General features: G+C 53.5%; 1 protein-coding gene across 2 annotated transcripts; it reads right to left on the reverse strand.

Annotated features, from left to right (window-relative positions):
* Window positions 1–574: 574 nt before the first annotated feature.
* Window positions 575–21,336, reverse strand: LMOD1 (leiomodin 1). Of its 2 annotated transcripts, XM_030000514.2 has the most exons (4): window positions 20,935–21,336; window positions 3,989–4,271; window positions 2,685–3,937; window positions 575–1,752 (listed from the first exon to the last, which is right to left on the reverse strand). In XM_030000514.2, the coding sequence occupies exons 1-4, from the start codon at window positions 21,193–21,195 to the stop codon at window positions 1,726–1,728; spliced, it is 1,824 nt and encodes a 607-aa protein (XP_029856374.1). In that variant the 5' UTR covers window positions 21,196–21,336; the 3' UTR covers window positions 575–1,725. The 2 variants fall into 2 exon arrangements, with proteins under 2 accessions (XP_029856374.1, XP_029856373.1); XM_030000513.2 differs by having other exon boundaries at window positions 2,685–4,271; window positions 20,935–21,335.
* Between the last annotated feature and the right edge of the window lie 1,311 nt (window positions 21,337–22,647).

Here is a 22,647-nt window from a genome sequence, read left to right on the forward strand (position 1 = left end):
TCGGCCTCGCAGCCTGTCGCCGTGGGGGGGGGGGAGGAGTGTCCCCGAGCCAGTGGGGACCCCCCCCCGGGGGTCACCCAGGTGCCCGCCTGCACCCCGAATCCAGCCCCCGGAATGGTGGGTCCCACCCGGGGAACGGTGGGCCTTGGAGAGCCCCCAGTGGAGTTCTGGGTGACCCCGGCGGTTTGGGGGTGACCCTGGGGCAGCCCCGGGGTGCCCAGTTCTGGGGGACCCCGGCGGTTTGGGGGGTCTCTGCGTGGCTCCAGGGTGCCCGGTTGTGGGTGTCCAGCAGCAGCAGGGTGCCCCGTTTGGGGGGTTCTGGGTGGGTGGGTGACCAGGGACACCCGGGTCAGGGTGTCTGAGTGGTCCCAGCGCGCCCAGTTTGGGGTGGCTGCATGGTTCGGGATGGCCCCAGTGCACTCAGTTCAGGTGGCCCTATGGTGTGGCCGTGGGTGCGGGGAGAGGCGAGAGCTGCCCCAGGCATGGGGGGGGGGCGAGCCCATTTCCTGCACCCCTCCCGCCGTGTCACTGCTCCTGGGGACCCCGGGGTGCAGAACGGTCCCCGAGGCGGGGGAAGCGTTGGGTGAGCTTTATTGCTGATGCAGTGGCCGCAGTCGTACAAATCGCGAACGAGGCTTCACGCTGGGAAGGCGCGGGGGGGGGGGGGGGGGGGGCAGGGGGTTGGAGGCACATCGCGTGGCCCCCAAAACCCATTTTGGGGGGAGGCAACATCCCTGCCCAGCCCCGTGCCCACGGGTGGAGGTGTGTGCAGGGCTGCTGGTGGCACCCTTGCTCTTGTGTCCTCCCCGCCCCGCCCGGGGGAGAATTTTGTTTCCACATGGGGGGCAAGTGGCGCGGTCAGGTGTGGGGTCAGGAAGGTGGTGGGTCAAGAAAAGGGACCCGACCCCCCCCCAAACCTAAATTGGGCTGAAAAGCCAAAATTAAAAAATGCTCCTGGATGGGCCGGGCTACAGCATAAAGCGCCCTGGCGGCTCCAGCGGTCCCCAAGCACGGCTGCAGGGGTGCACGCGGTGCCCCAGACCCCCTGCTCTAGCCCTGGCTCCACCTCCTGCCCCGTCTCCCCAATGGCCCCGTCCCCCCTCTCTTCCCAGCTGCTCCCTTCTCCGATCCCCCCGCCAATTCCTCCCGACATCGAGCCTGTACCCTGTGAGCCGGCACCCTACCCGCCGTGCCTGCTCCCCGTAACTCTCCCGGCCACCCGGAGACCCCGTGGGGAGGCAAGCCGTGACGATGGCCTGGCTGTCCCCTGCCCCTCCGAAAAGCGAGGCTGGGACGGTGCCTCTGCTTGCCACAGGCTGGACCACCTCGGTGGCCCTGCCGGCAAGCCGGGATGGAGGGTGCCAATCTCCTTCGGTGCACTCTGAGGGGAGTTTCCCATAAGGACCAGCTCTGCAGCCGCCTCTTCTATCCTTGGCGTCTCCAGGCAGCCGGACAGAGCAGGGCACGGTGCTGGCAAAAGAAAGAGCTTGAAGGCTTCACAACCGTAAAAATAATAAATACAACGTCTTCCTCCCGCACCGCATCGAATGACCGTGCTGGCCCTCCTTGGGCCCGGCCCTTCCTCCATCCATCCCAGAGAGATCGCTGCTCCTTGGTGTCGGTCACTGCAGGGTCCCAAAGGGCTTGTCATGGAAACAGTCACGAGAAAGGCGAGTGTCCTGGGGTCTGCCACGTTGGGCTGCGGGAGGAAAGCCGTCCCGCTCCCTACTGCAGCAGCTTCGGTACCTCCACCTGCCGGAGAAGACACCCCGTTACTGGGGGGAGCAGGGAGCAATGAAAGGGGATGCTGGAACGGCCCGGGGGCCCTGTGCAGACCCGCCGCGGTGGAGCTGGGCCCCTCTCTCCGTTGCTGCTGGGGCTGCTCAGCGCTCCAGGGACGTCTCTTCCTCTTGGCCAGGCTGGTTGTCCCCACGCTCCAGCTTTAGGGCAGCCCGGCCAGGGACACAAACCACCTGGGGCGAGTGAGATGTTTCAAGGCATCATGCTGGGACCAACGTTGGAGACACAGCCTCTCCGACCACCCTGGGCTACGTCCCACCCCCAGGGGTGCGGGCTCGGCCACGCCAATGTGGCAGCAAGAGCTCGGTGAGCCGCTGCCTTTGAGGACCCGCTGCCTGCGTGCTCTTGCCTGCTGGGACACTGGTCCACGTGGGTGCGTGTGAGCCTCCCTCGCTGCGGCTAAGCACCGCTCCTTTTCTGCATGAGGAAGTCCTGGATTTCCATCCCCTGGGGTTATAGGTTACAGCTGGCTTCTTCCTTGTGTCCCAAACCCTGGAGCCAAACCTGACTGCTGGAATGAGGTGGATCTGCCCACCCCAGGGGCTCTTCCAAAGGATGGATCTGCCCCTTTCATGCTTTCTGCCCAGGGATGAATCTTCTCCTGTTGGATGCTCTGCCAAGGTATGGATCTGCTGGCCCCACCTGCTCTGCACGGGATGGTGCAAAAGGATGGATCTGCCCAGCCCGTGTGCTCAGCAAAGGATGGATCAGCCCCTGCCACGTGCTCTGCGCAGGGGTTGGGACCACGGACACCCTGCTCTGTACCCTGCACTGTAGAAGGACAGCCCTCACCTCTCCACTACCCAAGTGACAACAGACGTGACCTCAGATCTCAGCCCACAGACTAACCCCGTGGGTGGACCCCACCACAGCCCTGCACTTGCCTTCTTGAGCTGTTTGAGGTTGCTGGAACGGATAGCCGCCAGGAGCTGGTCCCGCGAGTTCTTCTCCTGGACTGGCAGCACTCGGTCTCCCAACTTCCTCTGCGTGGCCGGGGAGAGTGAGTTCCTCAGGTTCTCGTTGATCAGCGGTGGGGCGAGCGGAGGAGGAGGTGGGGGCGGTGCGGCGGGCACCCCCCCTTTCTTGGGAGAACTTTTGGGGGAAGCCTTGGGGGATGGCTGTGGGGATGGCTTGGGGGACCCCTTCGGCAGGGCTCCAGGCTTGGGCACCTCCAGGAGGTCTTTCTTCTCCCCGCGCTCCTGTGCCAGTTTCTGCTCCTGGAGGCGTTTCTGCCTCTGTTTGTCCATGTTTCGGCTCAGCAGGTTGGTGACAGTCATACGTGGTCCGGCGAGCTCAAAGTGGTAGCCCAGCTTCAGGAGCGTGGTGTTTTCCTTCAGGAGTTTCGCGATCTCCATCTCTGTCTTCCCCCCGCAGATGTGCCGCTGGTTGTGGAAACGCAGCTCCGTCAGCGTGTTGTTCTGCAGAAGCGCCCGGAAAATGGCCAGGATGCCCTTGCCCGTGATGTGGTTGGAGTCCAGGTTGATGCTCGTCAGCACCTTGTTGGACTTCAGCATGATGGCGATGGCGAAGGCCACATGGTCGTCGGCACGGGTGTTGGCCAAGGCGAACAGCTTGACCACGGTGTTGAACTCCAGGGCCTCGGTGAAGCGCACCAGGGTCTCGTTGTTGATGCAGTCCGAGTTGTTCACGTTCACTTCGGTGACCTCGGCGTCGTTGTTCTTCACCTTCTCGATGAGCTCATCGAAAATGCTGGAGGCTTCGTCATCCTTGGCCTGATCCGAGGAGCTGCCAGTTGTGGGCTTGGAGGGGCTGCTCTCGGCTGCCACCTTGGCCTCCTGTTTCTCCTCCACTGCCTTTTCTGCCTCTGGCTGGGATTTCTCCTTCTCATCTGCCTTTGATTTTTTCAAAGCTGAACTCTTTTCCTCTTCTTTTTTGTCTTTTTCTTTCTTATCTTCTCCTTTTCTGTCCTTTTCTGTCTGTTTCTTTGATCCTGAACTCTTCTCTTCCTCCTTTTTGTCCTTCCCTGTGCCCTTCTTCAATGCTGAACCCTTTTCTTCTTCCTTTTTCTCCTTCCCTGTCTCCTTCTTTGCTGCTGAACCCTTCTCTTCTTCCTTTTTATCCTTCCCTGCATCTTTCTTCAACACTGAGCCCTTCTCTTCCTCCTTTTTATCCTTCCCTGCATCTTTCTTCAACACTGAGCCCTTCTCTTCCTCCTTTTTATCCTTGCCTGCATCCTTCTTTAATGCTGAACCCTTCTCTTCCTCCTTTTTGTCCTTCCCCATCAGTTTTTTCTCCATGGCCTTGACTTTATCGTTGATAGCCTTCTCCTCTTTGGTCTTGGTCTCAGCCTCAGTTTTAACTTTTGGGTCTGTTTTCTGAACACCTTCTTCCTTTTTAGAGTCTTTCCCCACTTTTGTATCTCGTTTCCGGGCCAGGTCTTTGGAAGGAGCTTCCTTTCCCTTTTCTTCTTCATTCTTGGCTCCCTTATTCTTCTCGCTCGATCTGCTTTCCTAACAAGAGAAAAACACCAAGGTGTTACAGAGGCAGATGCCTTTGACCTCCAGGCTCACCACCCCAATCTCCTTGTCACCAACTCTGCACCTCTGTCACACAGGAGCAACCACAGGGTCCCGCGGGGCAGCACCGCAGCTGGGGAAGATGCACAGGAGGATGCAGGACAGTCTGGTCTCAGGAAGGTCTTAGACTATGCCTATGAGGGATGAGCTGCCCTAAACCAGACAATTATGATAGAAACCTGGTGAGAGCATCATGCGGGGTCCCTGGAAGGCAACAGGGAGGTGCCATGGGGGAGGACAAGGACAGCTAGGATCGGGTCTGTGCCATGGCAGGGGACAGACTCGTGGCCAGGACTCTTCAGGGAGGTAAGTGGCCTGCTCCAAATTGTGATGGTTTAGCCCTGAATACAGGCCAGAGTCTCCTCCATCTCACCCAAGCAATTTACCACCGCATGTTCACAGACTGCACCCTGTGGCTGGGCTTTGGAAGAGGAAAGTTTAACCCAGCTGAGGTCACCAGTCCAGGGTAGGGTTCAGCGTCCGCGTGCCCCAAAATTAGGCAGAGCCTGCAGGACCCGGGCATGATGAGGTCGCGCTGCAGCTCTCCAAGGCATCTCTGCTCTCCTTCTGCCTCCAGTCCCTTCCCAAAGGCCTCCAGAGATCTGCGGGATGCCCTCCTTCATCCCCAATGAACAGACGATAACCTAAAAAGTTGTAGGATGCACGTCCCTTAGCAGACTGGGCTGTCTGACCCCTTCCTATCATACTTCCTGAGAGTTATCCTCTTTATAATCACCTTTTGCTATCCTCTTTATAATCACCTTTTGTTATCCTCTTTTTAATCACCTTTTTAACCAGGGACGGATCTAGTGCCTGTGCCTCTGTGAACCCCAGGTGCTTTCCCAGCTTTCCTAAATGGTTTCCAGCTGGATGCTCTGCAGCTTTGCCCAGTCCAGAGCCCAACACCCTTCCCGTGCTGGCCTGGACTCGTGTGCAAGCAGGGGAGCAGCCACAGCCGGTGACACAGGTGACACTGCTGATCCAGCAGTCACACCCAATGCTGGGCTCTCTGAAACAGGCCTCCTTTAACATGAGTTTGCATTTTTGAGCTCCCTGCAGAAAACCAAGGAAATGGGGACACAGCGTTCATTGCTTTGTAATGCACAGTGTTTTCCCAGCACATCTTCTTCCAGTGTCCAAAGGCATCACAGGAGGGAAGAGCTTAACGGGGGTGGTCTTGCGAAAGGATGCAGATTTTGCTGCATGCATTGGGCAAAGCAGTGTCACTGCAGCTGGCACTCTTTTCCCTGCCCCTGGGATCTCCCTGTCTCTGTGCCAAGAAGTCATGCAGCAGTGCCCTGGACCACCTGAGTTTCTTCTTTTATCTCCAATTCAGCCAAGATGCCTGCTCATTCCTTAGTGGGCTGGCAAGCATCAGTGCTTTCATTTTGTCTGCCTCCTTGTATATTCACTCTTTGAAAACAATTTTTGCCTTTCCTTTTATGATTATCACAATGCCACTTGTGTTTGTGGGACTTTGATGCACAGGAGGAGCTTAGTCTGGCTTTTGGCTCTCCAATGCTGACCTTCAGGCAGTGACTACATCCTCCCTGCATGCAGAGGGATGCAACCCCAAGGGTTGATGGCTATTTTCTTACAAACTACCTCTGGCAGCAAAGGATTTTCCTCTTTCCCTTCACGCCTTAGGGCCATCTGATCATTTGCCTCTTGTCAGTTGAACTCCCTTTTCACATAATTTTTGGTACTTTTGTCAAGCACCAGAACCTCACGCTTGGCACAGCCTGTCCTGTGCTTTGCTGCTGACCACAACCAGCACCGGCAGCTCCAGGACACAACAAATGCCTTGTTGCAGCCTTCATCCATGGCCGATGGGGCTGGGAAGAGTCTCCCATTAGCATTGTTATGACATATTCTGCTTCAGCAACCAAAGCCTTTGATGGCAGCTCAGTGCACTCAGCCTTCCAGGCTGTTGGTTTTCTTATCGCACCATATTTGCTTCCTCATGTGTCTGGAGAGATGCAGGCACAGGACCAAGGCTTTCTTATAGCAATGCAGTAAGAGCAGGGCACTGGGGCAGGATTCATCTCCCTGAACATTGGATATGAGACACCTCCACTCCCAATGGAGACGAGCCAATGCTATGAACAGATAACTGAAGACAGATGAACCCCTGACACCGGGACCAAGTTTGCTGTACAGAGGAGGATCCTACTGTAAAGTCTATGTCGGGGTTTGGCAGTTTAAACCTCCTTCTCCCTGCTCTGCAGCCGGGGAGCGTGCAGCTCCTGCCCATTGCGGCTGGCCTGGCTCTTCCTGGGTGCCTGGCTTTGGCAGCACAGCTCAGCTCCGCGTGCCAGCTGGCGCCGTGGGGTTTCTGTCTGGAGATGAGCAGAGGGTGACATGCTGAGACACTGCTAGCTGGGAGCCCAGCTACAGAGCCATGGTTAGGTCAGGGTCCAATCTACAGCTGCAGGATTAATCTGGGTGTCCTCAGCTTGACCACAGTGATGCTGCCGACCTGACAGCAATGCTGGCTCCAGGAGGAGGAGGAAGCACCAAGGCAAGAGGGTGGCAGAGTGAATGTCATCTTTGCCAGGGGGACTTTAGAACTTCAGGGAAAGGAGGAAGAAAGATGCCTCTAGGAGATGCAGCTGTGATGCCTTTACGAGCTCCCCGGACCCTCTCAGGACTAGGACAGCACTGTGGCTTCACCCAGTGCCTTGAACCCCTAAATCAGAGTCCAGACACCCTGGTCTCTGCAGCCAGGGCTGGCCTCCTCCTCCTCCAGATGATGCCCTGGCTGCAGTGTCTTCCCCAGCCCAGAGCCTTGTGGTGCCCGTGCTGGGGCAGAGTGCGGCTCTGCCTTCCCAGCGCACAGCACTGCTGGCCCTCAGGGACTGCTTTTTTTGTGGGAAGAACTGGCCTGGCTGTGAGCGGGGCAGCCACGGGGACTGTTTGTACCTGGCGTATAAACAGATGCCATCTGGGACGAGAGAGCTGTTTGTTTAGTTAAGACATTTCTTGGCTCCCCCATGCAGACCTAAACAGGCAGCAGAAAGGCATATGCCAGACCCCCACAGAGCCCGTCTGTCCATCCACACAACCCCTCGCTGCTGGAAACCCCAAGGATCAGGGATGGGGCTCCCAGAGGTGTCCTGATGCCAGCATCCCCTGTCCTGGGAGCTGCAGGGAGCAGATGATGCCACCTCCTCTGGCACTGAGCCGGTGGCCCTTCTCACCAAGACATGCCCTGTTCCCAGGGCTGGGATGGTGCAAGGATGCTCATTGAGATCCTGAAGCACCTCAGTGAAGGAAGAGCCATGTCTGCCCTGGCAGGAGGCTGGGCAGGAGGTGTGTGTGGGGTGAGGACTCTGCTGCTTCGCTCTGTTCACCCACACCCATGCCCAATGGTGCCTTTCAAAGGTGTTTGGGGATGTCCCAGGTTGGAGGTTTCTTGCAGGTTTCTGTGAGAAAAGGCAGTTGCTCTCCCTCAGGGCTTTACAGCCCTTTTGTGTCCACAGGCTGAGCGCTCCTCAAGTCAGAGCCAGCAGCCTCATCTCCACACCAGCTGCCCCAAAAAGCCTTCTCCTTCCCAGTCCGAGCTCACACAACTTGACAGTGGGGAGCCCTGAGTCTCCCCTAAGCTCCCTGAGCCTAAGCAGAGCAAGGCTTTGGCCAGGAATGAGCAGATCTTGGAGAAAGGGAGGAAAACCCTGGAGAGAAGGATCTGCAACTTCTCCCATGCTCAGAGAAGGCAATGGATTTCTCCAAACAAGATGAAACTAGAGCAAAATAAGATGCACAGCAAAGCTGCTGTGGCAAGTGCTGGGAATGTCTTGTTACCACATCATTAGTGCTGTTCTCATTAAAGCTTCCACCCACGGCTGTTTTGCCATGTGTCCAGGTGCTGTGGCGTGGGGCAGGTCTGTGGAAGGAAGGCACTGGAGCCAGACAGCAGGACGTGGAAAAGGAGCCAGGGGAAAAGGAGCCAGCTGTGCCCCTGTGCAGGGGAAAAAGGGAAGGCAACGGATGCGCAGTGACTGGCTGTGGGTGTCTCTGCCACCACGGGTGGCGTTTATGGGATCATGCGCGTCCAGCAAATTTGGGATGTGCTGGAAGGATCCTGTCAAAGATCTGCAAGTTATTGCAGAAAGTGCTGGCTGGTAGCAAGACGTAAGAAGTGTTCAAGCTGTTTGATTTAATGCAGAGCTGCCTTGATCATGGCATTCCTGTCCTCACTGGGGAAGGCCCTCTGCAAGCGCCCAGCTCCATCATCATCAGCATAACGGGAGGAATCAGGAGCAAAAACTTCCAGGCAAGAAATGAGATCTGTTTCAAGCCAAGAGTCACTCTTACCCATCTGCCACTGCCTGCACGAGACTCTCCATCCCTTGGTAGAGATTGGCGACATCTCTAAAGCCAGGTCAGAAGCTGCTCTTGGCCCTGGCCGAGGCCGTGTTTGTGCCCAGGAGGGAGCATGCCTTCATCCCCTCCTGCCTTTGCACCCATCCCCGGGCTCTGTGTGTCCCATCACTCCAGCTCCACTGCAGGTGCCAGCCCTGGGTGGTGACACCCGCCCAAGCTCTGCTCACTGGTGACGGTGCAGAAGTCCTCACCTTCGGGCTGGAAATGAAGCACATTGGTCCAGCTCTTGGAGCTCGGCAGAGGAACTGCGTGGCAGGATGATGCAGAAGAAGAGAGGGAAATGCATCCTTTCTCCTGGTCTTGAAACTCTGGCTGTACCCGCAGCCACCAGCGCACCTTCTGCTGCAGCCCAGGCCACCAGCCAGGCTGCCTCCATCTGCAGCGGCCAGCACCAGCCCTGTACCCTCTCCATTGCCATCTTGAGTCCTGCCTGCTCGCTCCTCCGCTGCGCTGACATATTTACCTTGGATACCTAGAAACCAGGGCCGCTGCACCCCCTCCTGTGCCATTCCCTCTGCTGCGAGCACGATTATTAGGGGAATATTTTTACACAGCGTGTCAGACCTTTAAAAATAAGCCTAATGAAAACAGCCTGGTACTTGGCTGATTAATCACCAGTGTTTTGATGAACTGAAATGCCTTCCCGTTTCCTCTAAATAGACTAAAATGAGCATTGCCATTGCTTGTTAGCATTTGTAACCCTCAAACCCACTCAGATGTTTCCTTAAAAGGCAAAGGAGACTGGGAACTTCTTGCCTGGAATCCGAGTGTTCGCAGCACCGCTCCCGACGCTGAGCAAGGGATGGGGCTGGGGATGGAGCAGCCGGCCGAGTCAGGGATGGGTGGGAGCAGAGTGGAGAAGAGGGGCTGCCGAGATCTAGTGCGGGTGGTGGGGATGTGAGGGAGGAGCGAGGTTCTTGCCTCCTGTCCTGAAAGCCCTACAGCTCATTTTGGGGTAGAAAATAGCTGCTTGGGTGGTAAGTATTGATCTGGCTGTTTGCTCAGCACAGTCACCCCAGCTGGTCACCCCGCTGTGCCCATAAGCAGGCTTCTAAGTGAAAGGGGAACATGCTGCAGAGGAGAGGAAAGGATGGGTTACCCAGGGACTCGCAAAACCTGTACCCAAGCTGGAAGGAAGGGGCACTTTGTGGCCTGGCTGCTGCTGTTAGATCAGTCCCTGGCAGAAGGGACATATGGAAATGCATTTGTAGAAGAAATGTTTTGTCTTTGGAAGGGGCCAGCTTTCATCAGCCTGCAGTTATTTTCAGAGGTATGTCCTGGGAAGAGTCCCTCATGGCCCAGATTACCAGGCTGAACATATTGCCCCACCACGCCGGCCATGTGCTTGGCTCAGCTAAAGAACAAGATGTAAGGATGGAAGACTTGGGGTGCACGTGCTGCCGAGCAGCTCTGTGTTGGCTCTGGGGAGCTGTGCCCCATCTGCGTTCAAGGAGGGCTTGGCTGAAAGGGAGAAGCCAGAAGAGTCCAGGATGGCTCCTCCGTGAGCTGGAGGCACACGGCAGACGGCACCCCAGGAGGAAACAGGACTGTCAGCAAAAGATCTCAGGGCCAACCCGGCACTTGCAGTTCATGTTAAAATGGCTCCAGAAATAGTAAACTCAACCTGCAGGCTTGACACTGACTCAGTCTCTAATGTCACCATCACCTGCAGCTCTGGTGGCCTCTGGAAGCCAACTGTGAGATATCATCCCCCAGCTGTGAGACACCACCCCCAGCTGATATGAGAGCATCATGAGCACAAGAGGGGAAGCTTGAGCCAGGATCAGGCCCACCCCAACCATCAGCACTGCTGGAAAATCCAACGTGGCTGATGGCTCCAGTTGCTGCTCGCTGTGGGTGGCAATGGGGACACAGGCTTCACACACACCCAAGCAGAGGGGCACGGTCCTTGCCTGCGTACAGCTAAGGGGAAGTCTGTTCTTGAGGAATATAAGGGGAAAACATGGAACAAAGCGAGAGGCAAGTGTTGGCGCCTTCAGAAACTGCCCACACATGGAAATGACACCTATTTAGCAAAGTCAGTTGAGCTGCATGTCCACTTGTAGGCACAAATCTTGTGCCTACACTCTTGTGAGCACCAAGGAGTTATCACCGCTTGCAACCAAACTGCCCTACACCAGTGCACGGCCCTCCTAAACCAAGACACAGACGTCTGTGGAAGGACAACTGGATCAGCTGAACTTAATTAATCTAGGAATGATTTCAGCCACATGGGGTCATTTCTGCACGTGCACTGCAGCCCACTGGAGCCCATGACTCTTCCTGCAACTCACTGCCTCCCTCCTCTCCAGCAACTCCACCAGCAGAGCCGTTTTGGCGTGCTGGCTGCCTGGCACATGGCTTTTGCCACCAACAGACTCTCCACCTGGAGCTGTGCTCCTTGCAACACAACCAGAATCCCTCCCTGGCATAATATAGCCCTCCTGCAGCTAACAGGACGTTTTCCAGTTCATCTCTTGGCAGGGCATGGCTTAGGCAACAGGTACCCAGTAGCAAAGCTCCATCGGTTCCATGCAAATCCTGAGTGACGGAGGGGCTTTTGGAGGTGGGAGACCAGGGAAATGAGGAAGACCTAGGGATGAGGGGAGAATTCTGAGAGACAGAGGGACAGCTCACCAAAAGCTGTTGGTCAGCTGGGGTCTCCCAGACCAGACTGGCAAGGGAAGGAAGCTGGGTTTGGTTATTTGAAGAAGGGGGTTTAGGCCTAATTATGGATCCATAATTAATGAGCCAATCTGGTATCACTGCCTGAGGGGTTTCACTCTTTCCTACACATGCTACCGAGTCCTACAAAGGTCTCCAGAGCCGCCACGAGACTCTGAGATCGAACCCACAGCTCTAACATTGGGCATCTGCATCATCCTTTGGAGTCACCTACCTAGTTGTGTGGGCTCTAAAGGAGCCCCGGTATCCCCTCTGTCCTGCCCAGCTACCCTAAATCCCAGCCAGAGACTGTGAGTGAGGCACCAGCACCCCACCACCCCTCAGCGTGACTGTAGGTGAAGGCGGCTGAGAAGTCTGGGCACAAGCCACGTGAGAGCTCCCAGGGGACAGGGATGTCCTCCAAGGCTGTCCCACTGCATGGAGAAGTCCGTTGAGGTAGCCAGTGGGCAAAGGCAGGTTGTTCTGCACTTGATGTTCCTGGGTATTTGGGTACCCACTGCCATTACGCTCTAGGCATGTGAGAAGGTTGCTGGAGCCAAGCTAAACCACAACAAGCTGGCCAAGCCGCTCCTTTCCTCCATTCCTTGGCCAGTTTTGAGTAACTCAGGGACAACTCAGAGCCAAGGACATTCCTGGAAAAAATGCTGTGTCCTTGGCTGAGTCCTGAGAGCTACTAAACCTGGATTGTCAGAGACCACTGGAGGAAGTGGGATCGTGAGGCTTCTGCTGACCCTGCTTGCCCAGGACAGCCGAGTTCAGGTCTATGTGACAGCCACCCACTCACAAGGGGATCTGGCATTGCTCTACCTGCAGCAGTGCCAGGGCAACCCTCCTGGTCCTTAGCTAAGAGCAAACATCATGGGCCAGGGTCGTGAGATACCCTGCTCGCACCCCCCGTACACCCCGCAGAGCTCTGGCACCGACAGGCTCCCTGGTAGGACCATTCCCAGGCAGCAAAAGAGTTTCTTTCTTGGCACATTTGGGTTCTTTTGGCATTAAGCAAGGGTGAAAGGACCTTGGCTTCCAGCACTAGGATACATGCAGACCTAGCATGACCCCCCTGGCCATGCTCTATGTGCTAAAACCCAGAGCGATGTAAACAACTTCCTGCCCTGTCCCGCCTCAGCTATTACTCTGTTATTTTAACGAGGAACTCAGTTATTCCCCTTCTCTTCTGCTCAGACCTTTCTGACCCCAAATATTACTGTCTCTTTGCACTTCCCAGGCCAATGTTTTTAAAAACAACCTCCTTCTGAGATGCAGGGCTGTTCTCCAGAGACTGGACAACTTCTGGCCCTGACTTTTGTCTTGCTTTGCCTTCATTGCTGTATTAAGGCTGATAACAAACATTTCAACTGGGTTTCCTTTAATAGAATAGCTCTAGCCCTTCCACAGTGACATGCAGCCATTTCCCAGAAAGCCCTTAAAGCTGCTGGATACTCTGCAAATGGAAACTTTTGCTTCTCTAACAAAATCTGTTTTTAGATGTTGGGGTTTTTCTTTTCTATCCATTGTATTCCCTGCCCCTTCTCCTGGCATTGCCATGGCTGAACTGGATATTCCCAAGGTAAGACCTTTTCTCTGATCGCCTCCTCTTCGGCAGAGGTTGCAAAGGGCAGTAAACATCAGCGATTCACACCACGGCCACCTCAAGGTTGGATTTCTGCCCAGCACATTTTCTGTGGGCAGCCCATGAAGAGCATTCCTCAGATTTTTAGGAATAGAAGAACTGCAATTCAGCCCTAGTGAGTCTTAAATCCTATCTCCTGTCCTCTTGTGTCATGGGGGCTGGATGCTTGAGAAGCAGGACTCTGGCTCCCAGCCTTCTGGAACTACATGGAAGGCATCTCCAGGCCCCTTGCTGGTACACGTCTCCCATGGGTCCCATCGGCCAGCCCATGGGACCATCACAGACACTCCATGGCATCACCGGTGGCCACAGGCAGCCACTGTAGGAAGAAGAATCAAGGTCTTTGAAGCAGGTGAGATGAGCCCCAGCCCCAGGTGCCTACCTGCCAAAATCAGAGGGCTGGTTTGCTGGTCAAAACTCTTAAATAGCTTATAAGAAACAGGAGCACTGGCTCCTTGCGCTCCTACACCACATGGGTGCCGTAGCCCAGAACACAGCACTTAATGAGATAAAGCAGGGTTTGCCAGGAGTCACGATCTCTAGTTCTTAGAAACTGAAGGTCTTCCCTGAAAGGAAGCAAACTGCAGCTCCCTTTCTGCTGTGGGCAGCTCTCATGGCTGTGTGGGTGCTGGTTCCCATGCTGGCCATGTCCACATTCTGCCATGGTCCCCCTGCCAGGAGACAGGACTTCTCAGAGCCCTCAGCAGCATCCAGCAGGTCTCAGTGTAAATCCTGCTGAAATATTGTGTCTCAGCCCTGGGCTACCCAACCCAACGTCAACAGGCTGCATGCACCAGAACACCTCTGTGACCTCAGGCTGTCACCTCTCCTGTTGCATTTCTGCAGCTCTTGTTCCTGTCTGTTTTCAACCTTGTTTGCACCATGATCTGGGCAGAGGAAAGGACTGAGCAGGACTCATGTCACTTCACGGTGTGGCTGGTCCACCGCGGTTGCCGCTATCCACACCATGACTTCAAAACAAGTGCCCTGATACCTCCTTCCCTGCGAAGTGAGATCCTCTTGCTCCATCAGGCTGCGATTCCCACCATGGCAAAGGGTGGGCTTGAGTGACATGACTGGTTAATCCCAGCGTCCTGCTGGGAGCTGAGTCACCGAGACCATTTTAGCATGCAAATGATGTCATAACACTGCGAAAGAAAGTGATACGTAAAGGATCCCAGCTCTTTTCCTCCTCTGTATGTCTATTTATCAGCTCAACATAAACAGATAATGAACCTCCTGCGCAGCTCGGCCCATATAAGCTAAACAGTCCAAGCATTTCCATGGATTTATCTGCATCCCAGTTGTGGTTTATGTAAATATAGAACTCAGCTTTTTAGTCTTTTTTTTTTTTCAGACTGACTAGAAATTCAGCGTTTTTTCCTGCTTGTGCCCTTAGATGGGCCACGTATCTCCCAGACAGAGAGCGTGCCTTTGGCGTGACCTACGAGTTGCTGGGAACGCTTTGTGCTGCCACTCGCCCCGCTCCCAGCAAAACAAGATTTCTGCCACCATTTCCTAATGGCGTTACAAAAACATCGATCTGGCCATGAAGTTCCTTCTCACATGGTTTGTTCAGAAATGCAGTTCAAACCTGGGTGCGTTGCTACCTCACTTGCTTCAGCTGTTCTCAACACTGCAGATCCTTCAGTTACCTGTCATGGGATTGTTCCTGCTTCTCTTTTTGCCTTGGAGGTCTGTTTTATTGTCTGTTGCTAGCTGAGAGCTTTCGCTTCTGATGTTCATTCTTCTCGTTACAGGGTTGGTACATTTTCAGAAATGAAGAATGAAACATCTGAGCGCATGCAGTGGCTGTTTTCATTTCTGAACAACAAAAGGTGACAAATAAAAGGTCTCTCCTGGACGAGCTCTTCTGCAGCAGGCTGGAGGGGCCACAAAGCAGAGGCCATCTGTGGCCTCCTTTAAGGATCAAATAGGATTGACTCAGTACCTTTGGTTTCTTTCAAAATGTATGACTATTTTGGATATCCCTGGCTATCGTCTACAGGAGTAACGTAAAGACCAGGGAGCTGCCAGCTCCACTCCTACTCTGTGTGTTGGTGGAAGGACCCACACCTTTGTCCCCTGCCCACCCTGGCATGAGCCGGGAGCTGCTGGAGAAGCACCAGGAGGAAGGATGCCCCAGTGTCACCCACCCCTTACACCTCTTTTGGGCCAGGAGCTGGGCAGAGTAACAACATGTTCTGATGAGGGAAAAGCAGGCACCCAGGCTGCTAGAGACCTGCCCAGGGCATGGTTAAAAGAAAGGCAAGAGCTAGGAATTGGTGAAGGCTCTTGGAAGAGAGGAGGAACAGTCTTGGCATATCGACAGAACTGGCTGATAAACAGAACAGCAGAGTTTAAACACATATGTGTTAGTCACAGACTGGTAAAATGCTTAAAGAATGATACAACCACTTCTTTTCCCTTGTTTGCAATTTCCCTTGAGTCTGTCCCAGCTATTTAAAAGTGGAGCTTTTTTTTCCTCCAGATATTTTCACGAAAAGATGACAAGCTTTGAGCATTAATAAGAAATTTAAATACTAACTTGTTTTTCTGTCATGTCAAAGAAGGGCTCGTTGGTAGGGATCTTCACTTTTCATGGTATCTCCCTCCACATATAGCCACCAGTAACTAGATTAAATACCACGCAGCAGCAAGCACCAAGCCTACATGCGCACAACCCAGTAAGTTAGAAAGGAAGGCAGGACTTTTTACGAGACTTTCCCAAGGAGCTTTGTAATCCTTATCCATGACAGTAGGATCTGCTGCCCTCTTGCACCAGCATCCTTCAAATATGCTGCATTTGGATTAATTAAACTCCTTCCAAGGTCACTGCTTTTTCCCTCAGCATCAAAACCCGGCCATAAGGAACGCAGTCCCACCACTCACTGTCAGCTGTATGCAGCCTATAGCGAAGAGTGCTTGGGGACACAAGGATGTCCCCAAGAGCACCAGCCCAGGCAAAGCAGCCTGCAGGGATAAGCATGCATGGACCTGGAACAGGGAGGGTGTCTTGCCTGAGCAGGACTGCAGGTGGGAGTGGGACATCTGAGAGGACAGGGAAAGGTGTTGGAAGACACTTTCCTGAGCCACCTCAACTTCTCCTGTGGGAAGGGTGCTCAACCTTCAGGAGCCAAAAATACAGGGACCATCTGCACTGTGCACAGGTGGCCCTGGCTGGCATCCAATGTCTCCTATTCAGAACCTTCTCCTCCAAGAAGCTGGTCCCTAGACTTACATGGAAAGAGACATCCACCATGTGTGCAAGCATCTTGCTAAAAGAAGTGGTTTTGTGGCACTGCAATGAATCCCCTCCATCAGTAGGATAATGCCCCTGCATGCAATTTCCCTGCATTTTCCCAGCCATCCACGCTTGAAGCAGCATGAAATCAGTGCAGCCCCGTTGGGAGGCAGGACTGGGGACTCTGATGGGACTGGGACATCCAAGTGTCCTCTCCTTAGAGGTGAAGTTGAGGGAAGGATGCCTCATCCATTCCCAGGGAAGACAGTGGTGCTGGAGAAGGAGAGCACAAGGAGGGGCTGCCTCTGCCACCGGGTGCTCAGTGTTTTTGAACCACCTGGGCCCTGTGGTGAGGCCAGGTGGGAATCCAAGGACAGCCAAGAACAGCAGCAGGTGGATTTTGTGGCATGCTTTGAAAAGTAAAACCTCCTGCTGTGGATATGGCAACTGCTAAGGAGTGCTCATCCACCAAACCACCTGGTCCCGTGGTACGCGCGGTTCACATGGCACGGTGGTCCTTCCCACGGGCTAGCACTTCTCAGCCAGGTCCCTCCTGGCAAAGGTACCCCTGAGGGGTTTTAGGAGTGACTGAACGCCAATGGGAAAGATGTGAGTATCTCCAGGGTGTATATATATGCATAGGTACTGCTTTTTAAAGAAGGTGTCACCAACAGCAGAGGAAGAACCGGACAAAACCAGAGTTGCTCTCACAAAACCCATCTCCTCATAGAGCTCAGCTGTCAGAGAAACCCATCCCGCTGAGACACCCACACGGAGCCCCTACCCCTGGCCCAAACAGCTTTTCCTCTTCTAAAGAGAAATCCCAGGCATGATACAAAGATTTCGAGTGATACCAAGTCAGCCATGCCACCAGGTAAATCACCCTTTGGTTAATGCCACTGCTTCAACTTTACAGCATGTTTCTAACCTGAATTTCTCTCTCATTATGTCTTTGCCCGCTACAGTAAAGAGCCATGAGCTATTGGAAATCATCTCTTCATTTATCTACTTGTGAATATTAGTTTAACTTTGGCTCCCGTGATACCCGGACCTACAAGAAAGCCTTGTTGAGCGCATCCGAAGAGAGGCACTGTCCCAAGCCCCACTGTTGAACTGGGGTATACTTTCACTCGCTGGCAATACAAAATGAAGATTAATTAATTAATGCATCACCAAGATGTGAATTTGACTCACCAGTGCAGAGAAGTTAGGGCAAAGCTCATGTCTATTTTGGGCTGTTTATAAACTGCTTCCTAGTTACCCAAGTTTGCCCTTTTCATCACTAAGAAGACATGTTATTATGTAGTTACAATATTTCTAAATATACTCACTCCTCCCAATATTTAGAAGGGAATGGGGGTGCCTGGAGCCAGTCCAAGAACAGAGCAATGACTGCAAGAACTGTGAGATGGGCAGAACTGAACCTTTCCCTTTAGAATACCTTATTTTGCACTTTGGAGAAATTCCTGCACATCCCAGCTAACAGACAACATCCCACCAGCTACTGCACAAAGAGGGGGCAAAGGACGTAGGGAAGAACAGGAAGGAGGAGGAAAAATAGGTGGGGAGACAGAAGTGCAGCAGCTTGGGTCAGCATGCTGCCAGCCCCGCGCAGATGCTGCCCCGGCCCCGGTCCTGACAGGCTGCAGGGAGCTGGAGCAGCCATTGCACCGTAGGGGCTGCGACCCAGACACCTCCCAGCTTTGCATAATGAGTTTTAGCAATAACGATACAGCCCGAGGTGCCACTGCAGAGCTGGACTAGGAACTCCCTAATACCTTCTACCCTCAGTGCCTTTCTGCAAGGGAGCTACAGACCTATAACCTCTCTGTGGTTCAAGGACAAGAATCTAACCTCCTGTCCTGCCCTACTGAAGAGACGTCACAGACACAGGATAACATCTTCCAGATGTTCAGAGGGCCAGACCCACTGGAAGGACCTTCCATTCCTTCCCTGCCCTCGTGCCCGCGCTTCCCTCCCGTGCTCACATCTCTGCTTCTTGCTTGCAAAGGTTTTGCTCGATGCATTTAATCAGGGCTGTCAAGCACTGCGCGGTTTTGTGATGCACAATGCTGGGAGCCATCAAGGGAGAGGGGCAGGGATGGACATCGACGGGGTGATGCCTGCACTTGGCTGGGGGAATGCCATCCCCCATGGGTGTGCAGCCACAACGCTTATGTTGGTGGGCACAAATGCCCTGCTGCCTGCTGCAATGTGAAATCCACGGATATCAGAGAGGGATTTGTCATCAGAGGCCTCAGTGCTCTGAGCAGCCAGGTGAGAGCTCGGGAGCCACCTGGGATGCTCTGGATGGCTCTGTGTTCTCACTCCATCCTGCAGCAAAACACAGCCCTGTGGTTTCCTTGGATGGAGGGAACCATTGGCTTCCTGGGCTGGTTGCTGCGATTGCTTCTGTGGTCCGATGATCCCATCCCATCCCATCCCACCCCATCCCATCGCCCCATGGTGGAGCAAACGCCCTGCTCCACCACCGTCATGGGCTGACGTGCTAGCGCTCCGAGCTGGCATTTTCTAGGTGCTAATCCCAGGTCCTAACAATGCCAAGGAGGAAGGGGTGGAGGATATTTTTTTCTTGGCCTCCAGGGATTGAAATAGAAGAAGAAAGTCAGTTCTGCCATATCCAGTTACTGCAATGCAATCTAACTGGGCCAGTTTCACTGACAAATTTGACTGGCAGCCAACTTGCTTTGTCTTCCACGGCCCGAAGCTACTGAAGTTCAAAGGAGAGCACAAGGACTGCTTTTCTCAGGACCTCAGTTACTGCCTTCCCCGCCAGCCAGAGCTGTACACCCTCTCTCGGGGCACCTCTCCTCCCCATGCCATCCCTTCCACCATCCCGAGTCCTCTCGCATAGCACACAGACACGCACACACTCAGACACCTTCCAAATAACATAGTGTTTAACCAGACAATTTCCCAGCTCTCTTTTCCCCAAAAAATACAAATTTCCTCCCTTCCTCCTGATTGTGGACACTTGCCTATCCAATTCCCAGTCAACTCTTCTTCCAACGGTTAAAAACAAAATAGCATCACTAGTGATCCCAAGCACAAGAGTCCCCCCCTGCCTGAAAAAGCAGCTTTTTCAGTGTCAGTTCTCAGCACTGGCTGCAAGCTGGGATCACCTGCGAACCAGTGCAAACCCCTGCAGCATCACTGGGATAACTGGTCCTGCATAACAGCATTTGCTTTTCTAGGCAGGTTTGTCCTGCAGCACCTGCAGTTGCCCACCATGGGGAAATTTTCCACCAGCCCACCGGTGGGAAAATAAACCCAGCACTCTCATGGCGAGGGGCATGGCGCTTTCTGTCCCCTAGCCTACGCCAAACACCACATATAGACGGTGAAGACTGCAAGTGCCTTGTCCTCAAAGCCAGAGGAAAGCTCCCAGGCGACGGGCTTGGGGGGAACAATTTAACCCCTTGTTCATGTCTCCAAAATAAACCTTTGTTTATTTCTCCCTTAGCTGCAATTTTCATTTTTCTCCCTGTTTTGTCCCAGGCCCTGGTCAGGAGAGGACCCTCCTATAACAAACTCCATAAACATCCAGAAAGAGCTATTTCCAAGTGCTCATGGGCTAGTTGGAGCTCAATTACTCAGCTGGAAGATCCTGGGTACTGCTGGGTGACCTGGAATAGATAAGGAATCAGAGCCAGAGCAGTCTGTTAAGAGGGGTATCCACATAAGCCTCTGCTCTGCTTACGCTGCTGATATTCCTCAGCCCTATCCCATCACAGCAGATGCGAATCCAGCCTGGGACATGAAATCTGCCTGTGACCACACAGATAAATAGCTGAAGAGTCTCCTTCTTTCACTTTCTGGCTCAGCTTGCTGTGAAAAACTAGGGAAACCAAATGCTTCCCAGCCTCCCACGCACGAAGCACATACCGAATATTCTTAGTGCAGAGGTTAATAAATGTTACAGAGAAGTGGGATTGGCTCCCACTACGGCAAGGCACAAAAAGAGGAGAAGGACTGGCATGAAGCTTTCTAGCTCAAAGCAAGCTATTAAAGGATTTGCCGGGTGCAGTGAAAGAGATAAATGTACCCAAATCAAAATAAAAGAATGAATTTTAACTGAACAATAAACACAAAACAAATGGCTTGGGGCAAAATCTGCTTCTTGAGGTGATTTCCACAAAGCAGCAAACTTTTTTTATTCCACAAGAACCAGAGACTGTTTAAGCTTTTGCACAAGAAGAACTGAAAGGACCAAGAGTCTGGAGATCTCCAAAGGAAAAAAACAGAGGAAAAAGAAATGCAGCCCACAGGATCGCTGTCACTGCACCGGCCCCTCCAGCCACCTTCTGGGAGTACCGTCTCTGCTCCCAGCCCTGCCAAAGGATGTTAGAGCAGAGGCAGAGAGAAAATCCCTGGCACCAGCACAGGTTTTGGCTTTGTGAGTAACACTGGAGTTTCATGAAATACCCTGTTCCCTCCCGGAGTGCCCGTACCAGCTCCCTGCCTCACTCCTCTGGTCTCTACATGACAGCTATTCCTCCTTAGCAAACACAGCACTCCTTTCTCAGGGTTCACGTTTTCCATCTTGTCCCCTAAAACAGCCCAGCGGAGTTCACAGGTATGCCCCTGCATTTCTCACAGAAACAGCTCAAGCGTGGGGAGATGTGACTTACGTCTATTGAGTGTTCCCTCTGAATAAGTTTCCTGGTCTCCTTTTCGCAGTGATTGAGCATTGTGTCGCAGTTTTGCGGGCCAGATGGGGAATTTTCTGTTTGGTTTTTCTGACCTAGCTCCAGAGGGATGCTTCCATCTGGATCCACCACATCCAGCTCCTTTTCCAGCTCTTCCATCTCCTCCGGAGACAGAGTAGACAACAAACTGTCAATATCTGGATCTTCACTAACTTGTCGCCGATATTTGGCCACTTTGGACATCTTGGCTCGCTGGCGAGACACGGTTGCGGTTGTGTGTGGTACCCAAGGAAAGAGAAAAAAAAAAAGAAGCCGAAGCTCCAACACTGCTTCCCCCAGCGGCAGCAGGTGCTGAAGTGTTAAATCTCAGCAGCTCTCAATCACTGCAGCCCGGGATATAGTAGTTATAAAGAGGGGACACCCCTCGGTCCAAGAGTTGGCCAATAACAGGATCCAGCCGCGATTCGGGTGCTGGGAAGCCAATGGAGCCCAGTGGGAGGCGGGGAATGGTGCTATCAGAGGAGCCTGAAACCCGAGGACATTCCAGGGAACCATGCAGAGCTGCATGACCAAATTTAGTCCGGAGCATTTAGCCTTTTAAAGGCAATGGGCCAACCTAGTGAGAAAACACGCAAAAATGCACAAGCTGGCAGGCTGCGGATCTGGGGGGTGGGGGAGGCAGATCCCTAGCATGTGCCCATCAGTGCCGGAGGGCTAATAAAGAGGTCAGCGTGGCTCTGAAGATATGGGGTGTCTCCTCCGTTGCAGGAGGGGAGAGTTTCTGCTGTGACAGTGACAGCTCTTGTCTGAAATTGGCAATAAAGCATCCACCCCGGAGAAAGTTTTCATATTTATCCCACTGCTCTCCAGGATCTGTGCAGTTAGCCAAAGCACACAGCCCTTTGGGAAAGAGGTGGTGGGTGGTTATGTTGCTGGTGCAGGCTGGTTTCTTTACGAAGGATGTGCAAAGTCCAGCGCCTTTGAAGCGGGGAGGAAGCAGGCAGCGAGTGCCAGCCCAGCCCGGCGCCTGCTCCTCACTCTGCAAAGTCTGACCCCAGCACTGTCCCTGGGTTGCTTTATCAGAGCTTCTGCTGATTCCCTGTCCTCTGCAGGGGTGTTTCTGCAGCTGCTCTTCATCACAACACTCCCATTTCCCCTTGCCAAGCCCCAGAGACATCCCTCCTTCTGCACAGACTAAATTCCTGAGTCTCTCCTGCTTCTGGTTCAGGCAGTGCCCTAAGCCTGGGCTTTGGTTGGAGGCATCTACTTTCCATCAACCTAATCCATAAAGAAGCTTACTGGCACCTGCAAATTCTCCCAGGGGGACAAAGGCAGATAGGCTCTTCTCTCCAAGTTTCAAGGCAGCTTCACCCCATGTACAGCATTTTGTACCTGTTTATTATGCTGCCAACTTCATCCTTTTTTCTTCATCCTTTATCATCCTCCTAGTATTTACTGCCTGCTCTCAGGCCTCTCTCTTTGGTAGTCCAAACAAGCAGCCTTTTGATCTTCTTCAGTAAAATAAGCTCTCATAAGATTTTCCTTGTCAGCCTAATCACCTTCTCTGGCCATGTCACTGGCTCAGATCCCATCCAGAACACAGGCACAGGGTGCTCCAGGTGAGTGTCCCAATGTCTGTGTTACAAAATAGACATTCCCCACCTTGACGGGAAATGCACATTCTTGCTGCATTCT

The sequence above is a fragment of the Aquila chrysaetos genome, chromosome 24 (genome assembly GCF_900496995.4).
Source record: "Aquila chrysaetos chrysaetos chromosome 24, bAquChr1.4, whole genome shotgun sequence".
NCBI lineage: Eukaryota > Metazoa > Chordata > Aves > Accipitriformes > Accipitridae > Aquila > Aquila chrysaetos.